This window comes from Sinocyclocheilus anshuiensis, unplaced genomic scaffold (genome assembly GCF_001515605.1).
Source record: "Sinocyclocheilus anshuiensis isolate Anshui unplaced genomic scaffold, SAMN03320099.WGS_v1.1 scaffold436, whole genome shotgun sequence".
Classification (NCBI taxonomy): Eukaryota; Metazoa; Chordata; class Actinopteri; order Cypriniformes; family Cyprinidae; genus Sinocyclocheilus; species Sinocyclocheilus anshuiensis.
Genome location: NW_015560618.1, coordinates 322,231 through 339,764, shown reverse-complemented (window position 1 = coordinate 339,764; position 17,534 = coordinate 322,231). Strand labels below are relative to the sequence as shown.

The 17,534-nt window shown below is 36.3% G+C and overlaps 1 protein-coding gene across 2 annotated transcripts; it reads right to left on the bottom strand.

The window, feature by feature from the left end:
• Positions 1–9,737: 9,737 nt before the first annotated feature.
• On the bottom strand, positions 9,738–14,882 carry gata6 (GATA binding protein 6). Of its 2 annotated transcripts, none has more exons than XM_016478168.1 (7): positions 14,813–14,882; positions 13,271–14,176; positions 11,845–12,011; positions 11,258–11,383; positions 11,039–11,126; positions 10,801–10,901; positions 9,738–10,557 (listed from the first exon to the last, which is right to left on the bottom strand). In XM_016478168.1, the coding sequence occupies exons 2-7, from the start codon at positions 14,121–14,123 to the stop codon at positions 10,390–10,392; spliced, it is 1,503 nt and encodes a 500-aa protein (XP_016333654.1). In that variant the 5' UTR covers positions 14,124–14,176; positions 14,813–14,882; the 3' UTR covers positions 9,738–10,389. The 2 variants fall into 2 exon arrangements, with proteins under 2 accessions (XP_016333654.1, XP_016333655.1); XM_016478169.1 differs by having other exon boundaries at positions 10,816–10,901.
• Between the last annotated feature and the right edge of the window lie 2,652 nt (positions 14,883–17,534).

Here is a 17,534-nt window from a genome sequence, read left to right as displayed (position 1 = left end):
TTGGGAACTATTTCTAGGTATTTCCTCTCTTTAAAGTTCAGGGCAGATTAGCTTAATTAAGGAGGGGAAAACAGGAAATTTTAAAGTCCTGTGGGTAATTAATAGGCAGCCTTGGCCAAGAGGTCTGCATGGTCCTTCTCTGTAAGGATCCAGGAAAAGGTCGTATATTTGTCTAACTTGGTACAAAAAAAAAATATTGTTGATAAAACCAACATCTGCACATCTTCAAAACAGAACCTTACTTAAATACAATACACTTAAGCAGCATTAATAATGCATGCTTACATCATAAAATAATAAGATTTGGATAAAAAAAACAAAGCGTTGCTGTAAACAAGGGGGTTGTAAAAGTGTCCATACTCTACAGCCAACAGGTTGTCTGTATCTTACTATAGTTCCTGAACTGTGTCTCTCTGAGCTGTATCCTGTCTTACGTCATCCCTGATTTACTCTGGTTTCTTGTCTTGTTATCAGTTTATTATTGGCTCCCGGGGGACTGCTGATAGTTTAGAAGGGCAGTCCTAGAACAACTTAGAATCTCACATACAGAGACCACTCTATCGCAAGAGGCACAAATAACCAAAGCTGCTTTTTGTGTAACTGGCAGTGTGATAAACATGCTTATACAGAGCACAGAGGAGCCCTTGTTATTCATTTATGTAGATTAGTTTGTCGTCTCATAAACCATTTAGGAACAAGCAGCGGTTGTCGTGTGTTAAAGAGATCATTTGCATAAAAATAATTGGTTACACTTTATTTTAAGGTGTCCCTGTTACAGTGTAATTATACATTTAAGTACGGAGTAATATTAATTAACTACATGTACTTACTATATGGTTAGATTACAATTAGGCTTTGGCTTAGGGTTACTTGCATGTAATTATGCATTTATTGTTATTAAAATAGTCAAGTCAAGTCACCTTTATTTACATAGCGCTTTTAACAATGCAGATTGTGTCAAAGCAACTGTACAGCATTAATTAAGAAAATTGCAAAATGACAATAATAAACACTCAATTTTCAGTTAAAGGCAGTTCATCATTGAATTCAGTGATGTCATCATCCAGCTCAGTTCAGTTTAAATAGTGTCTGTGCAATCAAGTCGACGATATCGCTGGAAATTAAGTGTCCCCAACTAAGCAAGCCAGAGGCGACAGCGGCAAGGAACCAAAACTCCATCGGTGACAGAATGGAGAAAAAAACCTTGGGAGAAACCAAAGGTTCTCCTCTGGCCAGACGAAACCAACAGTTTAGTTCCAGACTGCAGCAAAGTCACATTGTGCAGAGGACTCATCTGGTTCCTGTGGTCTTGTGCCGGTGTCCGTCTCTGGGGCTCATCTAGTTGTCCTGATCTCCGCTGACATTCAGGGCTATAGAGGTCCTCTCTTCAAGTGTTAGACAGTGTTCTAGGTTATTACGTGCAGAGTGTTTAGGTCTTATAATTAACACCTCTGTTTTTTCAGAATTTAGCAGTAAGAAATTACTTGTCATCCAGTTTTTTATATCAACTATGCATTCCGTTCAAATTGGTATGTTTCGCCGGGCCACGAAGAAATATAGAGCTGAGTATCATCAGCATAACACTGAAAGCTAACACCGTGTTTCCTGATGAAGTACAAGTAACGTGTGTAACAAGGACACCTTAAAATAAAGTGTTACTAATTTTTTTGAATTTTCATTGAGTTCATTGCATCTTTTTCTACAGACAAAATTGAATAATGACGTTCATTATTAACTTTTGGATGAATTACCCTATATTTAGATCAGTAATGACACTCTAGATGGCACATGCTGATAGGTCCTTTACATGCAATCTGCTAGCAGTCACATCATTTACTAAAATGGCACAAGCTGGTTAGAGTTCCTCTGAAACCCTCCACCTCCCCCAGCTCCACCTGTCTAGATCTGCTACAGGATTTTTATGTATGTCTATTTATGTAGCAGCAGCAGCATATTTTATATGCTCACAGCAGCATGTCTGTATATCTACTGGCAGCGTGTTTAGCAGATCTAATCTGCCAAGACCAAATGCATGAACATTGTCATATCCATTAACATGCTAAAACTATTCAGAGAGTTGTCGTGATCTAACTAAAAATTAATCTTAAAAGTTATACAGGTTCTTAACCTATACACCATCAATCACAAAAAAAAACCTTCAGGTGCTGCTCTGTTTATTGACATTAGTTTGAAACTCTTTCATTTAAAAAAACAGACAAGATTATACCTCACTCACATTATATGGTCCTGACTATCTATCATTAGAACGGTAGCCTTTAATGATCACACAAAAAATAGATGAAATAAATGTACATTTCAATTGATTAATCTATCTCATTTTCTGCCGCTTAGGCATGGCTTGTATTCGACAACAATCCCCTTCCTCTGTTAAAAATGATTCGAATTTGGTTTGTTGACAAATAGGTAATTGATTCAAATGGGGCTTCAATGAGTTCAGTGATTGTGTTGTTTTTAAAAGGCTTGAGCTTCGACAGAAATACGCCGGGAAGTATTGCAATTGGCGGCGAGCACAGTTTCCCATAGACCAATGTGTTGAACTCAGCTCCAAGCCTCTTGGATGTGAGATGACTGTTGAGCTAGTGGGAGAGGAGAGATAGCAGTGACCTCGCTGTGAACCCCTGCAAAAACTTGGATTATGTCTGGAGTATTCGGAGAAAATACTTAAATGAGCTTCATGATTTAGTGGGGCAGCTCACAGACACGGTTCTGAAATAGGGGAAAGAAGGTGAAAAGGAAACTGGGAAAATAACATTAGAGGATCACTCTTCTTAACACAGCCGCTAGTGCATCTGACTGTCAAACTGCTGTACTTTGGCCTATGAGTGCATTTTCAAACTAAAAGTGTTCAGAGACTTCAAAACAAGTAAAAAAATGACTGTGATCTCTGTTTCATGCTTTTTATGTTTACTCTTGGAAACAGCATGTCTAGTTTGGCACAATGTCGAGTAAAAACCTACCCCTGTTTTCTTTGCAATGGGCAATCTTTAAAGAAAAGCAAGTCAGATTGCACTGTGAACTTCCTCACAATATGGTTTATATCTGAAGTTATACACAATTTTAAAGCAAAATATGTTTTAAAATATACTGAAAAAACAATATTGCTAATATATATTTTCTAAATATATTTTGATATACATAGCTACTAATATTTTCTTATTTTTGACAAATTTCCTATATTTTCAATCAAATATATTCATATTGTACAAAATACATTTTTAAAACACTGTTTACACTCATACAAAATGTATTTTTAGATTGTAAATGTATATTTTGTAACATATTTTGTATATATTTAGGTTTGAACTAAATATACTAGCAATTTGAATATGTATTTCCTTAATAATTGTTTATATTGCTGGATATTATTTTAATAAACTGTCCAATACTTGGTGTCTATCCATTAAGAATAAGAATATGAATTCTCAACATTTAAGATGTGAGATGAGCTTTAGTGTTAGCCAATTATTGTTAGAATAAAGACAGCAGTCTGGGTTTGTCAACAGCAGTTTTTCGAATCACACTTGAGTGAGAACAATGAAAAGTACTAATATAAAGAAAGCAATGTTTTTATTTGAGATGTGCCTTTCTAAAATTAAGAGTTTCTCAGGAAGGTTAGTCTGCCTCTTGGGACAAATTCTATACGCAATTGCCCTTGCAAACAGAGCTTGTGGAAGTGGAAGTGTCATATCCTCCATATCATTATTGGAGGCCATGCAGAAGTCAATTGTCAGTTATGACTAATGCTTGCGTTTCCGCTCTTCAAGACTAAAGACCTGTACTTTTGCCCTTCCCTCATGCTCCACAATATACCTAGCTTTTTCTACGTTCGTTCTAATTTCCCTTCACCTTGACTTCCTCATATTTGACATCTGGAGAGTAGCACCAAAAACAAAAACAGAACCAATGGCTTCGCTTCCTGCACTTTCTTCAATCACTCACTCATCTCCTTCCACATTCGCGCTTCATCAAAATTCTTTGTTAGCCAAAATTCAAATTTTAGGTGTAACCAAGGATATCTAAAATACCCAGAGAAAGCTATCCATTAGCAATCCTATTCATCTAGATGCTCGGCCATGCAACTGATCGTGTGTCAAAAAATGATTACAATTCAAAACAATTATTTTCAGTATTACATGGTTACTTGGTTATGGCTGTCAGTGAAAAAACTGTTTTTGTTTTTTTTGTTTTCAAGACACAATCATGTAGTTACAGCATCTGCCAGCAGGGCCTAAGGTCATATCTAGCTGCAAAACCAATCACACTTTTGAATGTTTATAAAACAAAGAAATCTTAATGTTAATGTTTTTAACTTATTATTTTCCTTTTTAAAATGTAATGCACATTCCATACATGTGCCATAGGCTATAATAAGGAATACATTCTTTATTGTCACACTACAAAACACACACACACACACACACACACACACACACACACAGTATTTTGTGATAAAAAATAAAGGCTTCACAGAACTGCCATGTCTTCATTATTCCATTATATTTTCATTCCTTTGTAATATGTCATAGAAATTTGTTACACATATTTCTAAGGAAATATCCCCAGGATTTCCTTTTTCAGAGTGCCAGGCCTGTTTGTTTAGGGAAAGATCAGTTGGAAATTGGGCTGAATTTTACTAGAAATCCTCAAGGGCTGCATCAGTGATCCCATCTCTTCCGGAGCCTGTGGACACAGACAGCGCCTCACTGAGATCCGTTGGGTAACTCCCCCTAGGGGAAAACTATTCTTCACCCATTTTCAAACAGCCTAAGGCTCTCCGCTCTTCGTCCTGAGACCTCCTCCATGTTTACTCTGGCACAGGGTGGACTTTCAACTCCACCCCAGAGAGGAGAGGGTGACACTGACCCTTTTACTCACTGTCCAAATACAGAGTTCAGTACTGGACATCAGAGGCTGTGGAACTAAAGCAAAACTCATTGTTAATTTAAAGGGAAACATTATATTGTGCATATCTGCAGTGTAGTGCACAGTGAAGTGAAAATTGATTGATTAAAGTGCAATAGACAATGTCATGTTCAGCTCTGAAGGACATTTAAATCGGATTCCCCAGGTGACATCTGAAGCTCTACAAGACCAGATGAAAAGGCGAATGTCTCTTAAAGCTCCAAGAAGACATACATGTGAATGCTTGACCGTTGACCATATATATTTTAGTCAGTTCCTTATCCTTCTGAACAAGTATTCAGACTGATTATAGTCTCAGTTGTGTGATTTGTGTCTTTTATTAACGCTAGTGTACTTATTTTTAGGAACACAGTATGTCTTGTCCCAAACTTAAACACACCAGTACACAAGTTCACAGACAAAGAAATATTCAGAGCATGTTTGGTATTGTGAAGACCTTGTCCTCAGCTGTGGGTTGAAATAAAAAATGTTCTTTGGTGTTGACATATTGAAAGCAATATTTACAGTAAAAACAGCGGCTGTGGTTGCTAGAATTTTACAGTAAAAAATTAGAGCATCATTTTAAGTTGTAAAAATTGAAATGAAATGTACAGTAATAAAAAATGTATACTTCATTGTGGAAATAATGTTAATATACCAAATTACTCAAATGCATTTTACCTTTATAATGACAAACACAGGTGGTTGTGAGAAAGCAATGTGATGAATCCACAAGATGAGGGTAAATACCAATATATAGAAGATGCACATTGTCATACACACAAATGCAAAACACCATCATGGTAACACACATGACACTAATATAATGCATTAAACATGAATTTAACAACTATGTAACATAAATGTGCATAACTGATAAGTAAAACTAAGTTAATATAGTTATTTAAAAACCATCATGTCAGTGAATTGTTTGTTACTTTACTAGTTGCTTGAAAAAAGTAATCTGATTATGTAACTCGCGTTACTTGTAATGAGTTACCCCCAACACTGTTTTTTACTATATATTATAAGATGTCCTTTTCTTTTTCCGTTTCAGAAAACTGTATTTAGTGGTATTGAACCTATGTATTTACTGAAAATTCCATGAAATGTCCCATTAGAGCTATATTACAGTTCAACAGAGTAAGGGAACTTACCATTAACCAATTAACATTTTTACAGTACACTGTAAAAAAAAGTTCTTTCAAAGATTATTGCAACATATTTTACAAGAAAAACATTTTTCAGTCTTTCTACTTCAAAATTTCACATTTAATTCAATGTGTTACTTGCCATTTCTTTGCAATTATTTGTAAAATGTACTACCAATTTTTAAGTGAAATGAAAGTAAATCATACAGCATTTTTTTAAGTGTAGGATTTTTAAAGCTAAAATCATGATCTTTTTTTCTTTTTCTTTTTTTTCACAGTGAAACATATTCCCATTTTTAACAATTTACCATATGATATGGTATTTTTAACAAATACAATATCAGAATAATCCCCAGATTATTTCTCTAATTATTAAAAAAAAGTTTATTTTTTATTTTTTTTAGTATATAACACTCTCTCTCTCTCTCTCAAGAATTAATAAACTATAAACAAATAACCCACTAAATGTCTCAAGCGTCATCCCATGGATAAAAAATAGCTCTGGACTGCAAAAAAAAACAAAACAAAAAAAACGGTAAAAATATAAAAAAAACAGTAAAATATCTAAAAATGCTCAAAACATGATAAATTTACTTGAGAAGTAGCACTGCTTTTTACATTAGGTTTTCATATACTGCATTTTGACTATGTTTGTTTTGTCTATCTGTACTGCCTGTCTTTACTTGTTTACACATAAAACAAGTAAATAAAAATCTTCCAGTGTAGTAAGACAAAATATAGCTTTGAATTAGATGTTTCTGAAAACAGGTCTTAAGCAATGTTTCTTCTCCACTAAATGTATCTTTTTAGATATTTACACTTGACACTTTTGGACAAAAATTGAGACAGACACACACATACAAATACTGAGGCAAAATACTCATTAATAATATGATTTGTTTTGCAGTGTGTTGTTCTGGTATTACAGATCCTACACATTGAAAGAAGCAGTTGGATATGCCATATCAGATTGTACCTCCAGAACCGTGCTTGCATGGAGCGTCTTGGCACAGATTGCCACTCCCAGCCCTCAATCACAAAGAGAAGAATTTTCTGAAATCCTTCACAGATCCCAGCCCCCAATAAACCGCATAGCAATATGTCATACACCCTGGGCAGATAACCAGAATGCATAAGAATAAATCTTAATCAACGCTGGAGCGGTAGGTGACAGGAGAGCGGAGCTGGAATGTAATGTGACGTTAGTGCAGTCTAAGTGAATTCTGTTGGGCTGTGCCAAAGCTGTTATTAATGGAGTGTGTTTCTGAGTTATTGAGCTTTATGTTGTGGCTGGTACTTCTCTCTGAAGCAAAGAGGGCAAATGTAGTTCAAAAGGGCAGCAGGGAGCAACTCTTGCTCTGTGGAAATACTAGTATGGGCTGGTGTTATGGTGTTGCAACCAACAAACAGACAAAGGGATTTACGATTTTAGACAAAACCGAAACATTAACTGAATTTGAAACAATGTAAAGAAAGATTTGAAACAAATGAGATGATCATATATACTGGATGTACTACAAAAAAAGATGTTTATGACAAAGATACAATGCAATAACTGGTTCTGGGTCTCTGTTCTTTCCCGCATAGATTTCTTTCAGTGATCCGAAGCAAAAGAAATGTTGTCAACATGGTGTATCAGTACGACAAAGCATGCCGTGTCTATTGGTTTGATTCACCAGAATCACAAACAGCACAAGAAATGACATCAGAGAGCTGCAATCTATTGGAGCCGAGACGTCATCAATCTGTTGTAAATCAAAGTGCAACCTTAAGGCAAAGATCAGCACATTCAAATGTCAAGAGTTCACATAAACCAATAACTCATTTGGGCTGGGCTCTGGCTTAAGAAGTCTTCACATGCACTAGAAACGTGTCACACAATATTTCATTTTAACATTGATGTTCATTACTGACCCAAATTCAATTCTGGCAATTTTAGGTCAATATTTTGATCATGTGTATCATTCATGAACTAAACTAATGTGATTATAATAAAAGAAACAAAAGAAATAAAAATATATCTGAAAAGTGACTATTATTGAAATACAAATTTCAAGTTTTTAATTTGCGTCAATGTACCAACAAACAAAACAATCTGATCCATGAGCAAACAGCTGGCCTATGAGTGGCTAGAAAATCAATGCAAAAATAAGCTTATTTAACAATATTGATTAATACTCGATTCAATTAAAACAATTTGAATACAACAAAAATAACGGATGGGAAAAACAACCACTTTAGTCATGGCTCTTATTTATTGTTCCAGTGTTAATGAACTAATCTGATGAATAGAAAAAAAAATCCAACAATGACATCCTTGTCACTGGAAAACAATTGGGAGAGTCAATGGTTTAAGAACATTTTTACCATAAAAATTTGCTTCATGACTGGTGATGACTAAAAATGGAAAATCATTTTGATTCAATTATCATAAGTACAAATTATGTGGTTCCAGTGGTTCATGTGATGAGTACAAAGAACCTTTCATAAGAACTAGAAGGTTTGAACCTTACAACCTACAAAAAGAAGGAAAACACACTTTGCAATTCAACATATAATTTGAATCATTTCCAGACAAAACCATAACAAATAAATCTGTTTAACCCAGATGGCAATAATGGAGAAAATTTGGAACTGAAATTATTACAAAAAAAAAAAAAAAACAACCGTAAAATACAAATACGTTAATTCAAATAAAATAAACAAATACCTCTAACAAACACACTACATTGCAGAAATAAATAATTCTAGAGGTTATAAGAGTGGAGAATCACAATGATAGCTAAATGTTTCTTGTCTTGTTCACACATTGTCTCTATGACACAAAAAGCTTGTCCAAAAATGTCACTGTCATGGAATTACTCTGCTACTCTAAGAAGTAATCATTTGAAGAAGGCTCTTCTGGTGCTCCTTTAATCCCCAATTTCAAAGCCATAAGATGTTTACATGGGAAACTTGTAGTTGGGTAACTGTTTAACAGATCAGAGGCAGTAAATCATGGACACCAAAACCACTTGAGACTGACTCTTTCATCAGTGAATTAAACTCTTTAGATAGCTCATTCATTACTGTCATTGTGCATTATGTTTTTGGTTTAGAAAGTAACTCTCAAGAAACTTTCACTACTGATTGATTCTGGCACACATTTTTCTCTCTAAAACATTCAACAATTTGTGAAAGCGAGATGCAGATTTAACATTGTTCCTTCATCAGCTAAAGTAGTGACCATAGAAGTGTATCACGCTGAAAGTAAAAAAACAAATAAACAGCAATATGCACTGATATTCACACATCAATGTCATACGTTAGGTAGTATTAAATCCGAAATCATTGCAGCAAAACTTTTTTGCAGTTTTATATTGTAACAAAAAAAATGCATCAGAAAAGAAATCCTGAGCGCCGTTTGTTCTAACAGAGATATAAAGGTCATTTTATTTATGCTTTGCTGATGATTTACTCCAGCTGGATTTCTCCACGTATGTTCGAAAGAACAAACTGATTTTCTTTACTATGAATTTTGATTAGACCATTTTCATATAATAGTGATCTCTAGTCAAATGCGTAATCGAACAAAACACTACAAGTCTCGTGTGAGTTCTTGTGATCTTTGATACCCTGTGTTAAACCATCACAAAACAGTTCAGTCTTCTAAGAGCTTTTTTTTTCTTCTCGTTTTTTTTTAAATTTCACATAGAAGGTGTGCAGATTAGTGAGCAACATCCACTGCAACAACATCATGCTTGAAACAAAAGATATCAAAGGAAGGGCAAGGCTTCAGTCCTACTCTATTTGACATTATCTTTATTGACAAATATATCCATTATTTGAACAACCGTAGCTTCATAAATATGTTTGCATTCATCGATAAGAACACCTTGACACTTTATCTTCAATTCCAGTTTCAGACAGATCAACCGTTTTCTCTTCAGATCACCACAATCCAATCAACAACCTCGTCTTTCCAGAAGGGCGAAGTATCCGTTAGTACTGATATGTACAACTCTACTTTCAAAAAAAGCATTTTTGATCCACTCCGAGCAACATTCATGGTGCAGGGTGTGCTCTGAAAGTAGTGTTAAAGCAGACGCTCTCAAGTGTCATCCTCTAGTGCAGAGTAGCAAAGGTAATCTCCATCGTGGATGTCCAGTATTCCACGGGTCAAACAAAAACGGGAGTATTTGGAACAGATCAAGCCTATGCTCAAGATCACTAACACAGACCAAAAACAGATGACACCCCACACCCTGCCAGATTTTAAGGGACGTTCTAGAGAGCTGAAGGACAGCAAATGGCTCCCATCCCATAATGCCAGGGTTTAAGCCAAGGCCATGGGGCACCAAGTGTCCCCTCTAACAGAGGTTGCCACGTCAGCTGTGGACGTCAGGCCTACATTCGTGTACAGACTCTCCTGGCCGTTATATTTCACCATGGATCCCGTCGTGCCTGGAACATCGACTTGGCCCACCAGCGTTGAAGAGTTGAGCTGGATCAAACCAGAGAATGTGAGCATGACAAATAAAAAGCAAACCAGTCGTTGTAATGAAATGGTCTATTTGTATGATGCCTTAAAAGCACAAAGTGTTGCAAGTTTGATGAGTAATGCAGAAAAATTGTTTATCAAGCACTAGCAACTTTTTAGCTGTAAGGTTTGGTACATTGTTGACTCATTGTAATTCTGAACATTTGCTACACAAATGCAGCAAAAAAAATAAGGGTATTAACTTACTGATGTTACAGGCACCTGCGTTGATGAAGGACTGTTCTTTGTGCACTCCTCTGAATTAGAAGACGATGAAGAAGTTGGAGTCATGGGGACAGAACTACTTCCTGTGAATAATTTTAACCAGTTAGTTCTCACACACTTAACTCACACTTAACCTTGGTGGGATTATCCATTAAAGATTTGAACTCGTCTGATTGAGTTTTTGTTTCATTATTATTATTATGATTATTATTTAACATACCAGATGATCCCTTTGTTTTGTTCAAGGTTTTTGGTTTTCTTTTCCTTGTCTGAATACCTTCTTTCTTCATGGCAAGGGGTCTGGGCACCTAAAAACATGAAATCAGATTTTAAAATACTGTAATGACACCTGTGGCTTTCCCCTGTTTATTTTAATTGTATATATATATTTTTCAATTGTATCAAATCTTGTTTTCATGAGACATCCAATATAGCCTACCCCGTGTAACTTTGTGTAAAGTCCACACGCGTTGCACACGGGTTCTCCGTCTGCGTTTCTGCGCCACAATGTTGTAGTGCTGGTCTGGCAGTTCGCGCAAGACAGGCCAATCCGCCTTGAAGACGACTGGAGGCAAAAGCAATTAACATTGTCATTAATTGATAATGGTGAAGCTAAAGTCTCTTAGATTTATGAATCCAAAGTGGTAGAATTAAATAGATGTGGGCTGTTAATGTTCAATTAATTTATGTTTAAATGTATTTTATTTTAATCGATTTTTTTCTTTTACTTGATGTTTAATGCAAAGTAAATTTCATAATCATAAACAATAGAATAAAAGGGGCTTCGATTGCACAAATATATTTGTAAAATGTTACATTAAAAAATAATAAAATATATGCATGCGCACTCTCTTTTTGTAGCCTAAACAATTAATGCTCAATGCATGCAAACTTGTCTCGCCAATACAAATAGCGTTTATTATGGGAGTAGACCTGTGAAGATGTTCCCAGATAACCTCTGGCTATTGTTTGAAATAAATAGGCAGGAAATTGAGTGGTTAAGTAGCTCATCGAGTCGGTGCTCACCATACGCTTCTGAGGTTTAATTAATGGTCGGCTGAGTCCATTCATTTTGCTGTACAGACCGCAGGCGTTACAGAGAAAGTGACCCGTGCCGTCGCGTCTCCACAGCGGGGTGGAAATGGAGCCGCAGTTGACGCACTCGCGGCTCTCCATCATGTCCTCCAGCAAATCTGAGACACAGACAGTTCCCCGTCAGTCAACATCACATTCACCATCAACTTCAATGTGTGCCAAATTAATTGCGCAGACATGACACATTGTAACAGACTAATAGCATTAATGACAGATGTGATTATTGGTTTCCTCTGCAACTCTTTTCTCTTAATTAAATTTAGACTGAAATGTCCACTTTGTTATTTTGTGTAGGCCCTACTATTATTTACAGCTTGTAATTACCTACCTATTTTTATTTTAATCGCAATTATTTATATAACATGCACACCAGTAACACGGCCACTAATGCATAGCTATAATCAGAAACTTTAGCTATACTAAAAGATACAACAGAACTTCGTTGATACACTCTAAAAAATGCTGGGTTGTTTCAACCCAACTTTGGGTCAAATATGGACTAACCCAACTTTTGGGTTAAAATTTTAATGTAAAAATTTAACCCAAAAGTTGGGTTAGTCCATATTTGACCCAAAGTTGGGTTGAAACAACCCAGCATTTTTTAGAGTGTAGCCTCGGATTTATTTTTTGTTAAAATAATTTCAAACTTGTAAATGGCGTTATCATCAAAAGTTTAATTAGACTATACACAGCTGTCTGTCTCTGTTGTTGTAAACATTCTTTGTGATTTGAACTTTGAACTTTGGTTTGAAACGATAGAATTAGTCAATTAAATGCATTCCTTTTGATTTCTTACAAATAGCCAGATAGCCTATATTACACAACATACAGCAATCTATTTTAGTTTCTTAATAAAACGTTATTGTTTTTTTTTCACACACGCATGGCAAAAGGTTCCACCTGTTGTTTCTGTAACGATACCTATTTTCAAAAAAAAAAAAAAAAGTCCGATAGCTCGTGTTTTCACCTGTCGCCAAACAAGCTGCATATATATATAGGCCTAAGACATTTGATAGAAGTATTACAAATAAATCACACAACTTTAATGTTGTGTTTTAAAAATCTTTCTGACATTGATCTATGTGTGAGAATGGCGCCATATTAAAACGATTGCACCCCGAAAATTACCTGTGCCTTAACATTTAATCATTTAGCAGCCGTTTAACAAACAAACAAATAGGCTACATACATACATTTATTACAAATATAGTCTAATAACAATAATGATGATGATAATAGTAGGTTCATAATAATAATAATTGAATTATTCACACGCTGCCCAAAATGTCAGAGAAACATAGGTTTTGAAATTCACAGCCAAAAAAGATTTTTGACATGATGAACAGCCATAGCTTACCTCCGTTTGGCCCCCTGATAGACAGCGGTGCGCTTCTGGACTGCAGGGAATGCAGCATGGAGTTCTCGAAGGGCCCCGCGGGCCACGCCGCCGGTAACTGTGATAGCTGCGGTGCAACATACGGAGGATACGGGCTTGTGTAAGATCCACTTATCGGCCGTGAAAGGTACTGGTCTCGACTGTTTACATTCAGAGGATTCGTATAGCTGGTATCCCTCGTTGTGCCGTTATTCATAGGCGGACTGGGGGAGTAGTGGAAACGGTTGGAGGTATGTGGGCTTCCAGTGCTGTAGGATGGGCTCTCTGGGGCGGACTGTGACCAGACCGAATGACTGCTGACCGCATGGCTCGACTGCGATGACGCGCTGGGTTGCAGGTACGATAAACTCGGTATCATCGTTCCAACGCGAGACGTCGGCACATAAACGGGAGAATTAGGGTTGGAGTGCATGTAACCGGCCGATGGCGTGTCGTTATAACCGGCCTGACTCTGGGCCGCGGCGATGGCCAGGGTCTGATACATGTCGGTAGGGTCCACAATTAAGCCTCCCTTATGCGTCTCCCTGGTGTGCCCACCTGAGATGATGAGTTTGTTGCCCTGGTCTAAATCCGTGAAGAGTGTAACGTCGTCAGAATTGGACAGGGCGTTGTTGGGATGGCCAAAGTGGACGTAGGAGTGTAGGGGCCTGCCCTCGGCGCGACGCGTTCCCACCGCGTCCAGGTGCGTCGGCGCCGGTGATCTCAGCCGGTCCCTGCGGTCAGTGTTCAGGTAGCTCTGCTCAGCCGGAGACCCTGGGCTGCTGCTGGACACTTCGCGCTTGACCATGGACCAGCTGTTATCACCCAGGTCCATCCAGGATCCCTTTTATTTCTCACAGTATGTGGAAAATACAGAGGCAGAATGCGCTGAAAATGAGAACATGAAATGTGAGATACGTTGGGGAGAATAATATAAATGCGAAAAACGAAACGAGAGAACGCAAATATGTTACTTTTAGAGGATCTCAAATCATTAAGCAAACAAAACAAGTTTTCAAATTTGCGCAACTTTTTCTTTTATAGCGGATGGAGAGTTTCACTTCAGAAAGCGCGCAACAGTCAAGTACAAACCTACTCAACTAATTCATGATTGTTGTGCCATTTGTAATATTCTACATTTGAAAGTTGAGCTGCATGACGTGATTGACTGAACACAACTTCACTATATTCCCAGAAAACACATGCGTACGCACATGCACACCCCATACAGGGCTTTACACCGAAGATCTGAATCCATCCGTGTCAAAAAAAAAAAAAAAAAACGCACACAACGTAACAGATAGGAAACTAAACGTAATATGTCTTTGCAGAAAAGAGATAACCACTTGATAAGACCCACAAAAGATAAGAGAGAGAGAGGCAGGGTAAAGAAGAAAAAAAAAAAAACAATACCCGAAATGATTTAGGCTCTCCTCAGCTGGCACCGAACTCAACACCAAGACAAGTTTGACAAAAGCAGGAGAAGACATTTATATATGTGAGAAGAAAAAAGTCTCCACTGACCTATTGGTGGTTTGCCATAAGTTTGTGTTCGCAGGATCCAGCGGTTATGTAGTTGCAGGACTTGGAGAACTATTAGGAATGAAAGTTCTCTGTTCACTCGTGACGATGTTTAAGAGAGGAGGTGCCTCCTGTGCTCCGAGCCTCTGATTGGATTCCAGCTTGAGCAAACACATCTGCTCGATAGGGGTGCTGCTCTTCACTTTCCACCTTACTTAGTTGTGATGTCCTTGATGTCCAATGGAAAATGCAAGTTTTATAATCCAACTACATTTTCTCAAAGGGACGGAACATATTGTTTGGTTCAGCGGACTTTTATAGCCTAGCCTATATATTTTTCTATGAAGGACAAGTGCAAGTTGGTTGAAATTGTAGCCTAATTTAAAGCAATAATTTCTAAGCAGTTCATAAGTGGTGCCAGCCTAATTTGCCGGTCGATTTAATTTATAGCAGTTCTTTAAAAAAAATTATACTGCCAATGTTACAGTTTAAAAATGTAAGCGAGAAAAAAAAAAGCCTTTTCGATGACTAAAATCCGTATCCAAATCTGAACGATAATAAGCTCTTAGGAATACATTTTATGTTGTATTTTAATTGTGTAAAATTGTTTAATGCGAGGGTAATCACGAAAACAGAATGATGAAATCACTTTACTCTTCTATTTGTTTTGATGTTGAACTTTGTCTGTGCTATGCAAATTAGGCTCGTTGCTAATTAGTTCATCTAAGACGATGGGGCATCGTTTAGGATTGCGAGAAATCCTACACAAACACCCAGCGGGCAATAGGCATTACTGAGTGCTTCACTTTGCACAGCAGATAATTCATTCAAGCAGAATATACATTGTATTGTGACCTGATCAAGTATTGGAGGTTGTCAATTAGATGAATCATTTGAAAGTCTGTGACTCTTTTGTTGTTCAGTTTATTCGATAACACTGAATTATTATAGGCTATTATTTGAGTTATGAGTTGTTATTGCACAATCGAGTTAAACACCCATGCATGTCATAATTTAAAAAACGTAATATTTATTTATATGCTATATTATTAACGATAGTTGTAATAATACATCGATAAATAATTTCAGAACACTGTTTGTCAAAAACAAGTATCTGAAGCCATTGTAAAAATGTTTTACAAGAAAAAAAAAGTTGCGTTGTTGTTTTATATGATGTAGGCTGTTTAAGACAGTGTATTGCTTATTGTGCACCAGGGGTTATTATTTAAATAAATATATCTCTTGTCACTATATGAGGAAAAAAAATGACTGTGCAATATATAGTCGCTTGCAAATTGAGTATTTGTCAATAGTTTAGTAGCCTACAGTCGCTATGAGACAGTTTAGGAGCACGTGTGAATATGATCTGACAGATGAGCGGCTCTGATATGTCTGTCTCATAGTAATAATCAAAGACGCAGTGAAATAAAATCTGCCTTCTTTCATTTAGAGAAACCAAACAACAATTTATTTTTAGGACGAAAACGGAACTTCTGGTTTAGAATTAAAGAAATGTCAAATAAATATGCATCTGTGATAATTAGGAACTAATCGCACTAATTCCATTAATTAAAACAAATACAATAAACAAATCGCATTGTTGTTTACAAATAAATATAGGCCTAGGCAATATCATCATCGTCGTCGTCATCATCAACAATAACATTAATGATAATGTTTTTTTTTTTTTTAAGTAAGACGCAAAATCACATATATTAAATAAGGCCTATTTACCTTACAGAAGCCCTAAAGAGAGATCATAAAGCCTCTCTTTGATTATATGAAATATTGCGAGCATGGGTGAAATGTATTTCACACACATTAGGCATATATCACAGTTATCACTGCTGTTCATTGAAATAAGGAAAGAAAAATTAACATCACCGTCAATTAAAATAAACAGCTAAAAAAAAAACTGAATACACGTATCGAAACCACAGCCTTACAATTAATTACGGGAATAAATGCTTTCCTACAGTATATATGAAATATCTTATACTAGCCTATTTATTGCATGCCAGGCCACTACAAAGAGAGTCTTTATCAGGCTGCCTCCATGTACTTTGACCCCACGATGTAAAACGAATTCAACGAACACAATAGGGACACAATGTCTGTGCAAATATGGTCTCATAAGCCAAAGTGAGCAATGATTTTAGCGACAGAATTATCATTTTATTTCTACATTATTATTATTATTATTATTCGTTTGTGTTTTGTTGCTGGTATTCCTATTCTTGTTGTTGGTATAACTGTTTTCTTGGACAAGACAATTATCTACACATTTAAAAAAATATATATATATACTAGAGTTGACATACCCATATATTATTGGATAATTACAACTACAGAATAATTTAGCTAGTTTGCGTTCTATCTAAAAAAAAAAAAAAAAAAAAAAAAAAAAAAAAAAAAGGCTCATAATTCAATGGTGCCATCAGATTATCTCTGTTTGATTAGACAGCTTCAGCAGAGTAAAGGAAAAATGTGTGCGATTGGCCAAGGTCATATTAGATATTTGCTCAAGGCTCATCAGGTTGCATCAAACAATGTTTCTTGTAGACCAATCATTGCTAGATTCGTTTGCTTTGTGTTGTACATAACTAAAGTTGTTGCCGCATGAATGATAATGAAGTGATCAATACTCATTACCTTTGGTGAAATATTGTAAAACAGGGTGTTGGCCGTTCCCTGGAAGACTAGTCATTATGTCACCAGAGTGCTT